The 20,952-nt window shown below is 34.5% G+C and overlaps 1 protein-coding gene across 1 annotated transcript in view; it reads right to left on the bottom strand.

The window, feature by feature from the left end:
- Positions 1-7,332: 7,332 nt before the first annotated feature.
- The window catches only part of LOC149235616 (putative pentatricopeptide repeat-containing protein At1g26500), a gene marked incomplete at its 5' end in the record, with an annotated part of 65,952 nt that continues 52,332 nt past the window's right edge, over positions 7,333-20,952 (bottom strand). The window contains 2 exons of the mRNA XM_089368608.1: positions 7,333-7,388; positions 7,531-7,606. Coding sequence (XP_089224734.1) covers positions 7,333-7,388; positions 7,531-7,606 — 132 coding nt within the window. The remainder of the gene's footprint in view (positions 7,389-7,530; positions 7,607-20,952) is intronic.

Raw genomic sequence — 20,952 nt, 5'->3', positions numbered from 1 at the left:
AGTTTTCTCTTTGACGCATCACATAAATATTGTATGTAATCGAACATGCTATTTTTTTTTGCTATTTCTAGTATTGTTGTCTTTACCTTGGTACTTTTGAAAAATATCTCCCTAAGTGTAGCCAGTTGTAATCATGAATTGGTCTGATTCCTTACATATATGTAACATTTTCCAAACCTGTCTAATGAATCGGGGAGAATATCGCTATTGATCATCCTGCAGTTTAGGTGATCCCTGGTCTATAAATGTGAGGCACAAAGTAGTGATTTGGGCCTGCAAAATGTATTCTCTTAAGGACTTGAGGGCTTTGACCAAGGCGTAGCCCTACTTCTCCATAATGGTATAATCTGGCTTTGCATATCGGAAACTATTTGAGGTTGTGTCCCAAGTCCCCTTTCTTAATGATAATGTTTGAAAGCCTTTATATCTTTTTCTATTTCATTAAAGAAATTCCTTCTAGAAATATTTGATTCCTTCTTGTAAAATACCCCAATAATAATTATAAAAAAAGAATATCTCTAACTATTTATTTCTTGATAATTATTTAATTTATATGTCTTTCCTATAATAAGGAATATGTATGCTCTTTTTTTTTTTTGGTTGTTGTTCATATTATAATATAAATTCATTGTGAATGTATCATGGTATTCAGTTTATTCCTTATGGTTTTTAGTATAACTTAAGAGTTACAATGATCTTGCCCTCATAATTTAAATATAGTTGATCTTAATGATCATTTGACTTGTGAGCTAGGGGTTATGTTAAGGTTTAAAACCTTATTCTATTGGGATATGTATTTTTGTTAGTGATTACCTTTACTTATATTCCACCAATGTTTACATGGCTATGGAAATTTTATGAAACTTTTTGAAAGGTGTCCTAAACCTTTGAGACGCACCAACAATGAGGCACTACAGGTTGTTGGAATTCATTCTACCTAGATATTCGTGAGAACCCTAGGATCTACAACCTAAGGTTTTCCATTGAAATCAATGGCGAATTTGGAGGTTGAGCAATTACATAACTAAAAGCCTCCCCTCTTTTGCACAACCTTGGCTCAGTTGTAGCCTCGCTCGTTGAGGATTTGCTCTACAATGGTGGAAAACCACTTATTCTAACTCACTTCGTTTATGAACATGAATATACACTAAGTTTTGACCTTTGCTATGGACTCACATTTATACTTATGTATCACTTATTAATTTATTTATTAGTAACAATTTTTTGTGCCTTATGAATTAATGGGACAACTCTTTTGTTGGAGGTTCACTCTTCTCAGGCACATGGAGTATAGTTCAACATATAGCACTTATTAGCCTTACCTACAGAGGATAAATGTTTAATTAAACTTTTGAATTTTGTTGTAGGTAAACCCAAGACTTTTTTTTTTTCCATTGAGTCACTTTATGAGGGAAAATAAAAAAAATTGTTAATTTGTTTTCAAAACTATTTTATGTGCAGGTAGAAGATTATTGGTGCCTTCATGTTTTAGTATAGGTAGGGTTTTAAACTCTAATGAGTTATGTGTTTTAGTATCCGCTACTTCTTGAAATATAAATGCTTTAATGCTTCTTTTCTATGACCCTAACATGTTTGAAAGCTGCACACCCTTGTGAATGGAAATGGGTTGTAACTATCATTTTTCATCTTGAGCAAAGGATTCTAGGTTTTCAATGATTCTTTATTAGTTGATTTATTGCAGGCTTTCAATCATTTTGAGGTCCATATGTGTAGTATGTATTTTAAAAGGAAAGTGTCAACCGACTCTAGGTTATCTTTTAATAAAGGGAATCATTGCTTGCATCAAAATATATGCAGGAGAATATACTCTAGCCAATCGTACAACCTGTTTTCAGAATTACCCACATGGTAAACACCACTTGCTGCAATAACCAAATTTCACATACATTTGCTTTATATTACATTTAACCTCGTATGATTTTATATTAGTTTGAAATCATTTATTTTATTTCAAATATTCAAACATAATATTTCCCGCCAAGAACAACAAGGTCTAGCATTCACTGTAATTTAGAAATTTCTTTAAAAAATCATTTATTTTACTTCAACGCTTTAAAAAACATGCTTTCGTCAAACACATCCATCGTCACTTACAATATTTTATTTTTTTATGGAAACAGGTATGGATACAGGCTATTTATGATTGTTGTATGAGTATTGCCAAGAAATTCAACATCCTGCCCCAGCAAACATTGCCTCTTTACGGTTTGCATCCAGCCATTGAATTTTTAAAGAAGGTAAAAGAAATACTCAAAATAACAATTCACATCCATGAAAGTGACACACACAGAAAAATGCAGCGTCAATTGCAGGAACAACTCTGTTGCCGATGCCATGCCCCATCATGCCTATATGATTACCTGCTCATTGTCAATTACATCTATATGTAATAAAACCCTCTTATTGTACATATGTTTAGAAGCCAAATAATACTTTCATTGTATATATGTTTAGTTATTAGCTACCAAACATGTCTCTATGTGTAGACCATATGTAAAATTTCAAAAAATACATTGCAAAGCATTTAACTATCTCCTGTATAATTGCTTGTGATAAACACAGAATACCAAGTAAAATATTTAGAAGTATTCAAGTGTAATAAGTTTACTATGTTCCACCAAACATGATGCATAGTTATGGAGTGTCATAAGTTTTTTTGTACCTACAATTTTAATAAAAACTAAGTTTACATAGATTTGGCTTTTGAGTGTGGTTTCTATTGTTCATGGAATGCTAGATGTTATGCTATTGACGTTAAGTTATCTTTGTTTTTTTTTTCAAAAAAGTTATATAGGTATATGTTTACCTTACATGGGCTTCTGCAATGACATTTATAGAGTGGTTACTTGTTTGTTTTTAAAATAAAATACATTTACATGAAATTTTCTAATTCTCTTCCTTTTTGTTTCAGTCATGTCAGCATTTTTAAATACATGTGAATGAATAGAAAGTCTTGTGGTTTTCTTTAGGTATTTCTGCTTTGACATGCTGCTTTGTTCTCTTTTTCACTTCGAGTATAAAAATCTTACATTCCGAGTCTGTTATGTCTCCTATATCTTTTACTCTATTTCATATTTAATAAACTGTACAATATCAATAGCAACCAAAAACGTGGCCCGACCTTTTATAAAAATTCAACAATTTCAATTTCATAAATCTATCTGCCTCTGTTTGTACCTTTTGGTACAATTGCTAGTATATTTATATATACGTTTTATTATATTGATGGAATGAATAAAGCACTGACCCTAATTTAGTTTATTTGCATTAATGTTTCACCTTGAGTAGGTATTGGTCTGACTTTGACTCCGTTAACAGGAGAGGAGGGCAGTAGGAACATAATGATAGTCGTGCAGCTTTGGCTGCTTTAGCCGTTTCTCTCCGTGATACCGATGGTTGATCACCATGGAGGGAATAGTGGACTGCTGCTTTTAATTTATTTTGAGGATATTCCAGGGATAGAAATTAGGTTAAACAAATAACTTTCCTTTTATCAATTGAATTTAAAGATGTTCCAAAACTAAATGCACTGTGAAGTCAGTGATATCTGCATCTCAAGAGGAAGAGGATGAGAATAATAGAGTGCGAAGTCAATTGAATTTAAAGATGCTCCAAAACTAAATGCAGTGTCAAATCAATGATATCTGCATGCTTCTCAAGAGCACGAGAATAATGGAGTTTGAAGTCAATGATATTGCATGTTTTTTAAGATTAGTTAAGATCTATTTTCTTATTAGTTTTTCAAAATGATAGATTTATTTATATATTTAAAAATGTTTAAAATTATATTTTAAATCACGCAAAATCACAATTTATTTAAAAAATCATGATCTATTTAGAATTTTTATTGTAAACTTAAAAAAACCATTACCTATTATGAAATTGCAAACCAATTCTTAACGACATTTCTAGTTATTTTTATCTAAGCTGATAAATCTGGAAACTTGGTATGATGATAAATCCAAGTGAAAATAATGACATACAGTTAAACAAATAAACAAACATGTAAGACTATTATTCAAAGTTTAATTAACTGTTTAAAATCTTGATATGATAAATCCAAGTTAATGACGATTCTATACTGTTCAATTAATGAACTAATGAGGACTGCTCCTCAAGTTTCTAGACGTGTTGCATTGCTGGAAGGGCATTCAAGCTCCAAAACGACCTGTCAACAAGGACCTGAGTATCAAGGAATGTCCTCTTAAACGATGTCATATCCCCGGATTAATGTAAATATTTTACTTACTACATTCCCAAAAGGAAAAAAAGACTATTAACTGTTGTATGAACTTATATTTTTGTTCAGTAAATGAAAATTTAAAAAACAATGATGATGATTTCCTAGTCAGAGGGATATCCTGTAACTTCTGTAGAGGGAAGTTAAGTCATGGATAAAATTTAAAAAAAAAACACGGTTGCAAACCCTATTGGCCTTTTCCCCAACCGTGGAAATGCTTTCCAGGAAAAGGAGGAAAAGGGAGCTGTGCTGTGGAGGACAGGCCGCAGGAAAAGGCTAGGGGTTTTACCAAGTCTGGTGAAGACCAGATGGTAAGTGCACAGAACGCATGCAATCTGCGTGCAATCTGAAAAGACGGTAGTCTTTGAGCCAGCTAGGGGGAGACTGGTATTGAAAGACAGTCTCAAAGTCAGGTGGATGACTAACTGCAAAAGCAGTGGTGACCAGATTCAAATACACAAAAAAAAGAGTGCTCCTACCTAAGGCGACACAGGTACGCGGCTTAACTAGAATCAAGGGAAGAAGAAAATTTGATTTCTGTAGTTTGCAGTACCTTAAAATGGAGAAGGGGTTCTAGGTATTAAGTGTTAACTGGTAGAAGTAGCTGTACGCTGTACATTTCTTTCTTTTAAAAAAAGGGGTCAAACTTGGGACTTCATGGTATCTGTCTCTGTTGGGTAGTACTTTTATTTCCTCAGAAGAAAAACTGAACATGCTCGACAGTATTTATTAAGAGCTGTCAAATAAAAATAGCAACGAAGAGATATATTTCATTCGATAACCCAATTATTCAAGAAAGTACCGTAGAAAACAAAAAGGGGTGCAGACAGCCGCCAAGGGTTCCCTGTGAAACAAATGAGCGGTACTGTGCAATGCGCAAGCCAACCCGCATGGCAACTCGACTAAAAATCAGTAACATTCTCTAGCAGTCGAAAAACCCTTGGATCCGGAAAGAGAGTAATAAAGACTTTCACAGGTTAACGCAAACGGGAGAGACAAAGAGAGCCGTCGTGAGGCACAAATTCTTGTTACCAGGATTTATTTATTTGCAAATATGCGAAACTGTGAGGACATTTCCAGAACCCAGAACTTCTGACAGTTCCCGGATTAAACCGGAAGGTGAAACCCTTTTCCTTATACCAGTATTAAAGTTCTGTTGAACGCATGAACACAGGGATCAAGCATAAGAAACAACTACAGTTCGGAGTAGTAACAAGACAAAGTAAGTAGGAGAGGGATAGTTAAGACCCAGGTAAGGGTTTGAGCTGTATTCGAAGCCCGTAGTCTCTGAGGAAGGGGCTCGACAGCGGAACCCTGTAACCATAACCCGCCTACAAAAAAAAAAAAAAAAACGCAAATCCTCCTGGCGGTGAAACCCTGGGGTGTTCAAGAGGGTAAACCCATGCAAGAATTTTAGAAAACTGAAGAGGATAAGTATTATGACCCTGTAACGCAAACCCAACTATTCACATTGAAAAGAAAACTCAGCAAGGATTTAGTCCAGAACCCCTCTGCGGATTAATGCCAGACCCTTGTAACAAATAATCAAGCTGCGAATAGTAAACGGAGCTCGGACTGTCCGTGACCACATATTCATCCGAATTTTTTTTTTCATGATGGAGACATTACAAACAACCCCTAGATATATTCAAAGCTCTCTGCTGGCATTTTGTAACTCGCTTTTCTGAAATGATAGGAAAATGATCCATACAAATGAAGAAAGAAGAAACTCATTTGATCAATCTCACATGTCACAATATGAAATAATAGAAAAGTGATCCCTACAAATGAAGAAGGAGGGAAACTCAGTTCACATTCAAAATAGAGAAAATTGATCCCTACAAATGAAGAAAGTGGGAAACTCAGTTCATATTTCGCAAGTGCAATTTAGATGGTAGCAGTCAACACCAGCAATAATAATAATAGTGCAGACACAGGATGTTGTCATAACCTCACATATAAATCATAATACACAACTATCATCTTGCCATTCTCATTTCTAGGCAGCAGCAACCACACTTCAATATACTATTGATATACAAACATAAACTTGAAATTCTTACTCCATTAACAAGCAGATCTTCTATTATAATTACATGATGGTGCAGGATTCCTGTTGGTCTTCGTTCCAAACATACCAAACCTCATCGGGAGCCAAAGGATTATGGTATTGTGGCCACATTATCTCAGATTTGTTTGGACAAGCACAGGATGTGGGGGAGCACTTTTCTAATCTGCATGAACAAGACAAGCGTGGAGGGCAACACTTGGGTGGCTTCCACGCTGGAGGACAATTATCGGGAGGAGGAGTACAGGTAAAAGTTGGTGGATGTGGACAATTACGGGGAGGAGTGGCACAGGGAGGAGGTGGACAATTACGGGGAAGAGTGGTACAGGGAGGAGGTGGTGGCGGTGGACAATTACGGGGAGGAGTGGTACACGGAGGAGGTGGTGGACGTCGACAACAGTTTCCTAGTCTGCATAAGCCAGGCGGGCAAGGAGGAATGCACTTACACGGAGGTGGTGGAGGTCGACAACAGTTTCCTAGTCTGCATGAGCCAGGCGGGCAAGGAGGAATGCACTTTGCCTTGCACGCCGCACAACATTTTTGCACCCCGAGCTCCAGACAACATTTCTCACATTTCGGGTTTGGAGGATGACAACATTTGTGTGCGCTGGACTCACAACATTGCTTTTCACATTTCGGTGCGTCGCACTCGCACTCCTTATTACATTGACATTTCGATGTGTCGCAATCATTACTACATTTCTTACATTTCGGTGCTTCGCACTCGCACTTGCACTCTTTACTACATTTCTCACAATTCGGTGCGTGGCACACCTTACAACATTTCCCACCCTTAGGTGCGTCGCATTTCTTACAACATTTCTTGCATTTCGGTGTGTCGCACTTCTTACAACATTTCTCACATTTTTCTATGTCGCACTTACATTTCTTAGTTTCATCGGGCAGCGGTCCGTACCAGACCAACTGGACGCAACAGAATTTTTTTTTCAGCAACTGGATCATGCAAACAGGATCCGCGTCTCCGATCACAATCAACGTACTCTCATGTATATTGATCGTCACAGATTCGATTCCTGTGATCAATGTAATATTCAAAAACTTGAATACCAAAAACAAATTAAATCATAAGAACCCAAATTGTTAATGACCTTCTACTTTCTTAACAGAATGTAAACCGACCAACATAAATACGGGAAACAAAGTTACAAACTAAATCCCAATAACCCAAATAATTGTTTACCTTTAATTTTTGTAACAGAATGTAAGGCGACCTTCTTGCATTTGGAGCATTGCAAGTCCAACCGTATCACAGTTTTCTGCAAATCAGTCAGTCAACATGTCAGCATTAACGATCAAACAATGAATCGAAACCCAAATCTCCCCCACATAGTTACTTACATATGTCATCTTCCCAACAATAACGATGTAAGGACACTGTAATTCCTCTGCTGAGATCGATCTGATAAATAATATGAATGGACGGCTCGAAGAAGAAACGAAGAACACTATTGTAAAAATATAGTAAGTTTCTCCGACAATTTTTTTTTTTATAACTGAAGAAATTGAGACTGGAATAATCTTGTCCAGGATTAGACCACAAAAACTATTAGAATCAAACTTCCCGAATTCAGTTAGACCACATCCATAAGACTGCCTGCCGCTCTGACCAACTTTATCTATGGCCACGAAGGATGGAGGAATGAATTGTTTTGCACAACAGAAAGTGAAGAAATCATCGGACTGACACAATCCCAGAACAACCTTATAAATCCAAAGCTCTGTTGGCATCTAATCCGTAATGATTACTGGAGTGTACATCTTCGCAATCTGGTAAGAGTCGGCATAAAATGAATCATTTCACGTGCATTACACGAGATAAAAGCATCGTGCAATTTGCATCGTACGAAATGACAAATTTGAGGTTGGTTTTTGTCGCTGATTTTTAAAAGTAATTGAAATTAAAAGTTTCTACGAAAGCTATCGAAAAGCTTTTTACTTATTTAAGTTGTTTCAGTGATTTTTATAAATTTATTTAATTTTTGATTTTGTTTTTTTTAATTTAAATATATTTTGGAAATTTATGATATTTAGTTTTCAAATTAATAGTGTGATAGTTAATATTAAGTAGATAGTTATTTTATTTTAAGTATAAGTTGATTTATTATTTTTATTGAAATAGAATAATTGGTAATGTGTAAAGAGCAAGTTTTCACTAAAGTTAAATACTTTAAGATGTTAGACCATTAATTTATTTTTAAATGTAAAATTATTAACGAAATATTTTTAAATATAAATCATTAACCAAAATTTCTAAATCAAAGAAAACAAATTTTTAACCAACCAAAATCAATATTTGAACTCAAATTTAAAAAAAAAATACATTTATAATTTTTTTTGTTTTACATAATATTAGATTAATATTTATTTATTTATTTTAACAATTTTATAATATTAAATTAATATTTATTTATTTGGGTATCGAATTCCTGTTGCATTCATTGCATCGTGCGAGAGCATTCATGGGTTAAATTCCACAGTTTTTTAATGAGTGCGTATATGAGTCAAAATAAATGGACAACCGCTTTAAACTTGAACTTGAATTGAAAATTGATCTCTGTATTTAGATTCTGGTGATGTTTAATTGAATATTTACTTTATACAAATGGGGCCTCGAAGGTGGCATCATTATCGTCGTTACAGTGTCACTGGCTCGGTGTCCGTTATAGAAGACTAAACACCTGACGTCAACCGAACAACAGATGGCAGCTTGCTAGAGGGTAACGACAGACCACGAAAGATTCCCAGAGAATGTTATCTTCTCTTAAATTTTCAGCTTGCTAGAGGGTACCGACAGACCACGAAAGATTCCCAGAGAAAGTTATTTTCTTTTAAATTATCCGCATAACATGTCAAAAGTGGAAAATGGTGTTTACGGACCACTTTATTGTTTGACAATGAAATAAACCACTTTATTGTTTGACAATGAATATCAATTACTTTATTAATCACTTTATTACTATGTTATTTGAAAACGAATATTAACCACTTTATTGGTATGTTATTTGACATCAGTTACTTTATTACTGTGTTATTTGAAAGCAAATATCAACCATTGTATTGATGTGCTATTTGACAGCACAAGTATGTAGTAAAATTAGTAGACCATAATTAACTATAATTAAATATGGTAAAAATTTACCATAACCAATTATTTAAAAACGATAATTTTTATTTAAAAAAAACATTTAAAAAAATTATCTTAACTTAAATAATAATAGATTGTTTATTCAATCAAAATATTATTTAATAAATATCATCAAAACATATATCATTTAATTTAAATAATTTTAAATCTATCCATATATACTATATCTATTTTATTATTATAAGGTGCATATTATCTACACTAAAATTATGCTGAAACATGAGTGACTTACACGTTCTATCTAATCTATATCTCACATGATTTAGCATATATTAATTATGGTTACAGTTTAATGTCATTTTCAAAAGATATCATATAAGGATAATTTTTAAGTGAATGACTCTATTCTCTATCAACTTTTTAGCACATTGGGGAAATAAGAGTTGGTTTTGATTTACTCAGGCCTGTATGGTTATGGTCTCTCTATGTGGAACTATACTCTTACTTTGTAGTAGAAGTAACTCTTCAAACTAGATATACTAATAACTTACCTTGACACAATGAGTGAAACATATCACTTGAAATTGAACTAATGTGAATAGGTTAACAAACCATGCTCCTAACCATTAAAGCTACTAATAATTTACAAATATTATATAGACAAATTTATAGAATAAGATAAAATTGTTGTCTTTCATTATTATTTTTTATAAAATTCAATAATATTATTCTATTACTCCTCTTTTGTAATTTTAACTTATTTATAATTTTAACCTGGATATAATCTATTTTAAATCATGGAATAATTTGTTATTATTTATTAATAATTCTAAATCGCCTAGTCTAACTAATAGATGAAATGATCATTTTCCAACTATTTTTTATGGTCAATTTTGTTCAAAATCTAGTACAAAGATTTAAAAATCATAAGTTTAAGTTTATGTTGTTTAATCTATTTGTGCATTCAAAAGTGAATTTTAATCGATAAAAAATCACAATCTTATTAGAAATTGTATTGATTCAAACCAAAAAACCATTTCCTCTATTAGCTACACCCCACCTTTTTTTTATTACATTAATGTATATTAAAACATTAATCTATATTAATCTATATGAAATTTAGGAGAAAGAAGAGATAAATAGGACAATGATGGAATAACATGATTATTTTTGTTTTTCAACTTTATAAGATGTTATATTGTGATTGTGAGTCTTGTATTCATGATTGATTTATTAAGTTATACTTTGTGTTTCTATATTAATATTTCATTATGTTTAGTTCTGAATTTATAAAGGTGAAACCATGATTATATTTTGTTATTATATTATTGTTGACGGTGCTCGAAATCCATCAAACAAGGGGTCTCCCCGAAGTGAAGTCCCAATTAGACCTCACACCGTTTGGAATAGGAGCCCCATCCGGAGTATCCACCTCATTACCATCGATTCTTATAGATTTTCCTTGGCTCTAACTGTCAGCAAGAGAGAGGAATGTGTGTGCACCTTCAAAAAGAAAGTATGTGTGTCTGGTAAGTGTCTGGTCGTAAGTGTGTCAAAGTTCTTCTACTTCGGAGGAAAATAGTAAAGTGAGCCTCTAAGAGAGAGCTAATAGTACCACCCAAGTAGAGACACATGAAAACAAGAAGGATCTGCCTGACATCCAACGGAATAGTCCACAAAATATGTGACAATGATTATAACCAATGAATGAGAAAGCTTTGCCTAGTATATTGTGGAATGGTCCACAAGGATGCGACAACAATAACAACCATTACAACACATTCTCAAAATGATAAGTACTAAAATAATCGAAATAGTTCAACTACTTTAGCACAGATGAAAGCAAGCATGAAATACAAACATCCACATAACAGTCTCACAAATATTCATAATCCATGCATACATGCATGAAGAATGTGTTGGCCATGAAGGATTATATTATTAAGTAAAAATTTCAAGACACAGGTATATAATGAAGATCACTAGCTCTCATAGTGGAGCATTATAGCCACTCCTTGCTCTTCAAAATAACTAGCTTATCTCTCTAATGCCTTGCAGGAGGAGCCAAGGTGAAAATTCCTTTGCTCATACAATCAGGCTCTATGTATAACCAAGAGGTGATGCTTCACCTTCCTTGTGACTCTTTGACTACCCTCATGATTGTTTGACTACCTATGACCTTTCAACTTGACATGACTCTTCATATTCTTTATGTGTCCTTTGTGCGTCCACTTTACAGTACATTTTGAATAGGTAATTACATAATACACAATAATGATGTGGCATATGATTACTTGTGATAGGACATGACATAACAATGATGAAATAGACTGCATGATGATGTGACAGTGCCAAGTCGTCCTTATTATTGCTTATTTCTTTGTGTCTTCTTTAAAAGATGGTACATGTTCTTCTTCTTCTTTCGCTTTATGGCTTGAAGATGAGGAATCTTCCATGTGATCTTGATCTTGATCTTTTGTTGTTGTCTGGTGTTCCTTCATCTTCTTGACTCATGATCATCTTATCTCTTCAACTCCATATGTGTCTTCTAGCATGCCCTCCTTATCCATCCCCTTCTTCATCATCTTTCCATAGCACGATAAAGTACCTGCATCTCCAATCAACTCATGAAAAGACAACATCAGTCTGTTAAACCCCTAGTCAAAGATGGTACATATTGATCTACTAAATAAGCCAGAACCAGGTGACAAGCTAGGAAAGAGGCTCAGTAACTGCACAATTGCGTAATTGAAGCAGTCTTAGGTGAAGCTTGGGCCTTGAGACTGTGCAATGCATAGTTTAGGTTGGACTGAGCAACAAAACTGCACAATCTGGGAGCTCATTATGACAGGCTGAGGGGATGGGCACTGGATCAGCCTATTGTGCAATTCTGGAGGATGGAGGAGCCTGGGTGATAATGAAATTATGTAGTTCAAGATCTCAGGGCTAAGGTTTGAGCCTTGATATTGTGCAATGCACAGTATTGACTAGGCAGGAGAGAGAATTGTTGATTTTTGGGAGGAAGTGAGCCAACCTGAAGGGAATTTGCACTATTTCAGGCAAATGTGCAGTTCTAGGAGGTAAAGAAAGCCTGGTGATTGCATAGTTATGCAGTTCAAGAGCTCAAGGTTTGAGCTTGAGCTCATCGATTGCATAATGCACAACTGAAGCCATGATGGAGGGTTGGATTGCGCAATTCTGGGAGTCAAAGGTTAGGCTTGAACACTGGAACTACGTAGTGCACAGTCCTGGGAAGAAGAAATTGCGCATTGCATAGTGTCAAGGGATAAGGATGCAGCTTGACGGCTGGAACTACGCAGTGCACAATTGTGAAAGATGAGATGATGCTAGGTTGCTGGGGAATTTCTAAAAATTGGCTAAGTGTGGGACCGAAGAGATTGATTTGAACAATGACATGAACTGATTATGATCAAACACATGAAACATTTTGATGACACAACAACATAGATCATCTAGAACCCATTAACAACATAATTCCCTCAATGAAAAAACTTTGTGATGACTTTACAACAAGTGCAAGAGTAAAGATACAGTTTGCAATGATCGTGAAGACACGTGTGCGACAATGCTTAAAACTTTGCGAATGAGTGCGACTGATGTTTGCATGTTTAGACCAACTCATTCACACAAATATAACCCCTTGAAACCACTAGAAGATGAGTGCATACAATGTGCGACAACTAACATGCAAAAAAACAAAATTGCTAAAATGCAAACGACTCTTGCGATATGTGAATGACAGTGAAAGTAACACATGCCAGAGAAAATATAACATGAAAACAACACTAATTAGAGTGAAAGCAAGTGAAAGAGACAACCGAAAACATGAAAAAGAAACCCGCAATGACAAAGGTGTGTGGGAGCGACAGTTTGCAAAACTCACCGAACTCGAAGTACAAACGCAACTAGAGTGTGAGAAACTATCATTTTCAGTGTGCACTGGCTGTCAGCATGGATTGGAAATTGCATAAGCACATTCTTGATGGAACATGTTATGTTTGTTCAAGCTTGAGTAAACGAATGTGCTCATGCACTTGTTACAGAATGAGCATGTGTGAGAAAGTAACTTCAGCACTTCCAATTGATGAAGAGACCTTAAAAAGCATCATTTGACCAAGAAGTGACTATAGAATGACCGATCACAAGATCCATACTAGGCTCCAAAATTTGAGCGTATGAAAAATTTTGGAGGGTGTTTGTCCCAATGACAACAATTATGCAATTGTGTAATTGAAATGCACAATTGAAACATAATTATTTTTTATAAAAAAAAAAATAATTTATCACTTTCATTTATAAATGTTAATTTATTACTTTAATTTATATTGAAGTTTGAGTACAATGTGTATCTAATAATGATTATGTGTAGTTTTACACTTTTCATTATGTTGAGAGGTAGCTTTACAACATAGATATGTAAAACATAATGTAATATTGGTGTCTCATACATTACTCAAATATTTTCATTCAAAAAATATGAAAAATGTTACATGAAATAGATTGTGTAGATATGTATGCAACCCAAATAAAACCATGTTTATAAAATCTAGATCATTTCTTTGTAGTTTGTGCAGTGTGTCCAATATAAGTCTATATCGAATATAAATACATCATCACTCATTATAGTGCATGGGGACATCAAGTGATGCAAGGAATAAATGAAATTAGCCCAAGGGATTGGCATTGAGACCTCTTGCATGAAGCTTAAATCTCTCAAATATGTGGGCTATACCATTAGGTGTGTGTGCACACACATGTAGTAGTAACTTTATAGGAAGAATGAGGCATTTTACAGAGGTGGTCATCCCAAGGTATTGATGTCACATTTTATTGCATGAAACTTAAATCATTTAGCAACTTTAGCTTGCCCATTGGGGTTGGTCCCTCCAATTTTTTGTTTGTTGCATTCCTCATTTGGTATCACTTTGAGATATAGCATTATAATTATAGTTTTGATGAGTTTACATTAGATATCATCAAAAAAAGGCTTGGAAGTGCCAAAATTTCCTCCAAAAAGTTTATCCTTAAATATATACACTAAATTTCATGAGTGAATATAGAATCAGAAAATACAACAACATTAAATATATCTTCTGTTAGAAAATCAGAAATGTAGAAGGATTCTCTTATATCGATAATTACTTACATTATTCTTATAGTGTTGTTAACCTTTCTTTATGTTTTAATTTTATCTTCTCTTCATCAAGAAATCATCAAATCAAAACATGAAGATTAACGATACGAGATATAAGCACTCCGTCAGGGCTAAAACCCCTCTATAGGGGAAAATAGAGTCAAACTCTTCCACTAGCAAATTCAAATAAAACTTGAAAAAATCCAAGACCTTATACTAGACGAAAATACCTCCCTCCTCCAACAAGTCAGCCTTCTAAGATGATTATGAAAACTTCCCAATAGTCTCTTATTGTTTAGCAGCTTCATCTGAGCAACACACTACAATTTCAGCCTCCTAACTTTAGAATTTTGGCCCTACTATAGCCCTACAACTTTGTCCCTGCTGTAGTTCCACAATTTCAAAAGTGTGAATCAACTCTATGGGTATGGATTTGTTATACCTTCATAGAATCAAGGTGGATTTCTTCGACAAGGCCATTGAGTGTGTGGATGATAGTGGTGAAAAGAGGACCTTAAAGGGAAAGAAGAAGCCTACATCAGTGAGGATGGTTACTGCTATGCAGGCTAAGCATAGTTGCAGAAAATTTTGTGTGATGTTTGTAGTACACATTTCTAGTAACAACAGTAAGGAGGTTGAGGATGTGGATGTGTTGAGAAGGTAGCGAGTTTTATAGAAGTTTCATGACATATTCGGTGAGGACATTACAAAGTTTCCACATCATATGGAGGTATACTTTTCTATTGAGTTAGTCCCAAGGGTTGCTCCAACATCAAAAGCACCTTATAGGATGAGCACACATGAGTTGGTAGAGTTGAAGTGGCAGTAAAAGGAGATGTTGGACAAAAGATACATTAGACCCATTGTATCACCTTGGGGGGCACCAGTGCTATTCGTAAAGAAGAAAGATGGTACTCTCAGATTGTGCATTGATTACAGGTAGATGAACAAGGTAACGATCAAGAAAAGGTACCCTTTGCCGACGATTGATGATTTCTTTAATGAGTGAAAGGGGGAAGCCATATTTTCTGAGATTGACTTGAGATCAAGATAACATTAGGTATGCATAAAGGAATAAGATATCTCCAAGACTGCGTTGAGGACTAGGTATGGGCATTATGAGTTTGCTGTTGTTCCATTCAATTTCCCTAATTCTCTAGCTACATTTATGTGTTTGATAAATAGGGTGTTGTGTCCTTATCTGGATAAGTTTTCTATTGTACTCATTGATGACATACTTGTATATTCTAGGAATGACGAGAAACATGTCGAGAATTTAGCAGTAGTGTTAATTTTGTTAAAAGAGAATCACTTGCATGCCAATATTATAAAGTCTAGCTTATTTCAAACTGAGGTACATTACTTGGGACATGTTGTCTCCAAGGAAGGCCTTGGAGTAGATCCAGAAAAGATAAGGTCTATCATGGAATGGTTGGCTCCTAAAAATGTGGATGAGGTGTGATCATTCATGGGATTGGCAGGTTACTACAAGAGATTCATTAGGAACTTCTCATGCATTTGAGACCTTATGACATCATTTCAGCTGGAAGGTAATAAGTTTTAATGGATAGAGGAATGTGAGGATTATTTTGAGTAGCCTAAGAATTTGTTGACACATGCACCAATGCTAAAGATTACGGATCTAGACCAGGATTTTGTAGTGTGTGTTGTAGGATTTTTGGTTTTGACAAGATAGAATCAATTAGTCAAAAAATGAAAATATTTTTCAAAAAATGTTAAGATAAGATATGGACAAAAAGAATATTGAATAAAAAATGTGAGGAAATATTGATGAATATGTCCATATCAAAGAAAATGTTAGAATAGATGCCCTAAAAAATGAAGGCAAAAATAAAATGTTAGGTTAGAGAGAAAAGAAGAAAGAAATAAACTCTGAAAGTGTGCAAGTCCAAGTGCGACTACTTTTCCTTTATTATGCAAAATAATGTTTGTGTGCAGCGTGTCATAAATGCCACAACCCATGATAGTCAAATAGTTTAATCTGGACTAGTTCATGCTTTAAATTTCATGTTTATAGTTAGAGAATAAAGATCTATCCAAATTGTTTAATCTTGGTAGATTAGTAGTTAGGTAGAGAATAATAAAGAGCTCATCAGTTTAATCTAAGCCCTTGGATGTTATAAGGTTAGAATTATATAGTTTTCTTTTCAAAAGAAAAAGGAAAGAAAAGGGTGTGCTAGCCTAAATGCACCCAATTAAGTGAAGAGGAAATGTTAGGGTAAGTAAATGGGTAGGTAGAAGAAAGGTTGCAGAAGTACAAAGTTGATTGATGCATAAGCACATTTATCATGCTTGATCATGTGTTGCAGTGCGCTGGAGTAGTTATGAAAGTGAAAAGATGTTCACAAGTTGTTTTCGTTAACTTCCCCTCATTTCATTTCACCCCCCGCTACATACTTTCTAATTTCCTCATTATCCCATCATTTCCTAAGAAAATACCCTTTTCCCTTCATTTTCACCTTTTCCCGTTGGTTTTACACGTTTTCATAGCAATTTACCCTCTAAACGCATTCCCCTATGTTGTACCTCTGAAATAGTAGTAGGTCAGCTACCAATGCCAGAGCATCTAAAATAATTGTTTTGGGGTTTTTGGTTTTAGTTTTGGAAGACCAATGAATGAAGACAAATGTAGAGTTTAAATACTTGATCCTTTGCGTTATATTAATATCTCAGCAAAGGGCTACTATAAAGCTTTACACAGTGATATAGATCAAAAATAGTGGTGAGAAGAAGACAAAAAATAATATGATTATCACAGTTTCCAGGCTGTAAAACAAAATAATCATAAGTGTGAAAACCTTTTGAACTACGTTCCAAAGCTTCAAGGCAATACACTTAAGCTTACAAAAGATGCTGATGATTTATTTATTAGATGGGATTAGATAAACAGACAATTCATTAATCCATTCTCTTAATAGATGATCACTTCAGGAGCTTATAGGAATAAATTGAGACACAATTATTCCTACCTAGATGTCTTTATAAGTCATAAGCATATGAAGAAAAACATAATGATTGATAACCGGAAAAACTTACAGGATAACACAAACTTTGTAAAACCAAATTCATAATCCTCTGCTTTGTAATAAGGTTCCAGCAAAATTGAGTACATCAAGTGTTTACAAAAGCCTCCTTCAAAAGTGCAACCAGGTTCAAAGTAGAATGAACAGTCACTACTTAACAAGCAATGAATAATGAACCTTGAAATTTGAACCAATAACAACTTGAGAAGAGAGTTATTTATACAATAATGAAACTAAGAAAATATCCTAAAACTTATTAAGATTTATTCTAGGAAAGGAAAGATCTTCATACAAGAAGATAGGGGCAGCTATTGAACTGCTTCTTGTTGTCCCTTTTATTCAGGTTGCGCTGGCTTTATTGTCTGATATTTTTCCCCTTTAAGCTGCTTGATTGTTTGTATCCTTTATGCTGGTTGATTCCTTCATTTGATCTTTCATCTAATACTCTTTAAACTCTATGAATGTCCTTTGACCCTGCTGAGTAATCTTTACTGTGTTACTTTTTACCTTTACTGTGCATTTCAGGTTTTTATTTTGTTTTTCAACAGTAAATCCTTTTAGATTTTATGTCACCTTGTAGAGTAATTTGATATGATCTTCGTATTTGTCTTCAAACTGTATGCAAGCTTCTTCTTTGTAAGCCTAGAACAAGGGTTTTTACCTGCAAAACATAGAAATTGTTAAGAAAAACATAGGTGACAGAGAAGGTCTTCAATGGCTTTATTGAGTTTGAAAGGATACTGGAAGGAGTCCAGAGTGCATGGAAGGTAAAACAATGGCTTTATTGGTTGCAGAGGCTTATGGAGAGTTTACTGTGAAAACAAGCGAAACAAAGGAAAAATGGTGATTTTTGCGTTTAAATTGAAAAACAGCTTTCCTTTTTAAATATAGGGCAAAGTGAACAATGGTCATTTTGTCGTTATGCGAGAGGTGGTTTTGGTTTTCATCGTACCACTTTATGGGGCATGGGTGGTTTTGGGAGGGGTCACGCGATATAATCTAAGCCTGACATGTAGCAAGGGGAGGTCAGTGGAATACCACTTTTTGAGCGGGTAATGCTCGTATAGAGAGCCAACCTGAAATTGTTGAGGGTCGTTGGATTTGAATGCCTTAGATCGGACAGTGGTGGAGGAAAAGAGCATTGTGGAGGGTCCCAACGATTAATTATGGTGGCAATGGCTTTATCATGGGTTAAAGACTGAGATTAGTGGTGTTTTATGTTTAAACCATAAAAACATTTTAACAAAGAAATCCTTCGCAAAACAGATATGGTGGACTTGAAATAATATGAATGCGGGTGGATAAATGGCATCGAGTCCGGGTTCCCATCGCAATCACAGATCTCAATGGCGGAGGGTATATGCTTTAGCCAGGACTTGCGATGGGGGCAGATGCAAAATGGCAATGGATTATAATTTATATTTGCATCGGGTTTGAGTTCCCATCGCAATTGAAGATCACAATGGTGCAGGGTATATGATTTAGCGGGGACTTGCGATGGAGGTGGATGCGAAATGGCATTGAATTATGATATATATTGTGTCAGGTCTGGGTCCATCGCAATTTCATATCGCAATGTGGGGAGAGTGCACTCATGTTGAAAGGCTTGCGATCCGCCGATGCGATGTTTTATTAAATACATAATTTTTATAATAAAACTAACGGTTCCGGGTTATTTAATAAAGGAAGCTAATATATACGGGAAAGAAAACTTTTAGGGGTTTAATACTATAAGTTAGAGTTAATATGGAATATAAGCGGAAAGGGGAAATACACTAAGTATAAAGCTTTTTCATAACTTATTTGCTTTTTACATATATGCATCAATGCTTAGGCTAAACAATTTTTTGTGGGTTTTTGGGTAAAATAGGATTTAGCATGGGGCTTTCACTTTTCCTAGGAAAAAGGGATTTCAAACTTAGGAAAAGGGTTTTTTTATGGAAAATGAATGAATATGAACCGCACGAAGGTCGGAAGGTGAAATTAGTATATATAGGGATGGATGAGGATGAGGGAAGTTAATTAATTTATCTTGTAGACCTTAATTTTGTTTGTGTAATTGCCTCATGGACATAGAAACATATAGTAAAACATGATAAATGTACATTTTGTCCAATCATTCATCATACTTCTGCAACTTTTCTTTACTTAACCTTTGCTTATCCTATCATTTTTTCTTCACTTAATGGGTGCATTTAAGCTAGCAAACCCTTTTCATTTCTGTTTATTTAAAAAGAAAACTATCTAATTCTAACCTTATAACCTCCAGGGGCTCAGATTAAACTGATGAGCACCTTATTGTTCTCTACCTAACTACTGATCTACCAAGATTAAACGGTTTGGCCATATCTTTATTCTCTAACTATAACATCAAATTTAAAGTATGAAGCAGTCAAGATTAAACTATTTGACTATCATGGGTTGTGGCATTTATGAAAAGTTGCACACAACCATTATTTTGCAGAAAAAATAGTTGTGGCATTTAGACCTACTCACTTTCAGAGTTTATTTGTTTTCTTTTCTTTCTAACCTAACATTTTCTTTTTGCCTTGATTTTTTAGGACATCTAACCTAACATTTTCTTTGATATGGACATCATCATCAAGATATTTTCAAAAACATTTTATTCAATATTGTTATGTACATATCCTAACTTAACATTTTTTCAAAATATCATTTTTTATTTTTTGACTATTTTATTATATCTCATCAAAACCAAAAAATGCTACAATATTGGCTCCATCTGGGGACTGCTTTCTCCTGTAGAATGCAGAGAACATGTAGATCCATGTGCCTTCTCCTCGGGCTATGGAGTCCTTATTGTAACAAAGATCACACTGACATCTTGAAAAGTAAAGAAAGCCTTAGTATTTACAATGAAAACTATTTCAAGTTCTTAGTAATGAATGTAATGTTTGAGAAACCTTCCATTTATAGGATAAGTGGAATATAACCCCTCAAGATTCTACAGCAAAAAAGTGTTGTTACCCTTCACTTCAGCAATTGCTAAAGGTCCAAACCATAGATTTTCAAATTTTCCATGCTTTCCTTTCTTTTCTCTCCTAGCATCCCATCTTAGAACTAGATCACCTTCCTTAAAGTCCCTCTCCCTGGCTCTTCTATCAAATAGGGCCTTCATATTATTCTGATATTTATTCAATTTGTATTAAACTTGATATATGTTTTCATTAAGTTCAATAATCTGATTTATTCTTTTTGAAGAATCATCAGGTTCATCTGTTGAATCCTGCAGGAATTTTAAAACAAGGAAGGCCATATTGGTAGGGAAAATTGCATCTTTCCCATAGACTAACTGAA

The sequence above is a fragment of the Pinus tabuliformis genome, chromosome 8, assembly GCF_031772625.1.
Source record: "Pinus tabuliformis cultivar Carrire ecotype Pingquan chromosome 8, CPIR1, whole genome shotgun sequence".
In the NCBI taxonomy this organism is placed as follows: Eukaryota; Viridiplantae; Streptophyta; class Pinopsida; order Pinales; family Pinaceae; genus Pinus; species Pinus tabuliformis.
The sequence above is the reverse complement of the archived record's forward strand: the minus strand, read 5'-3'. Positions and strand labels throughout refer to the sequence as shown.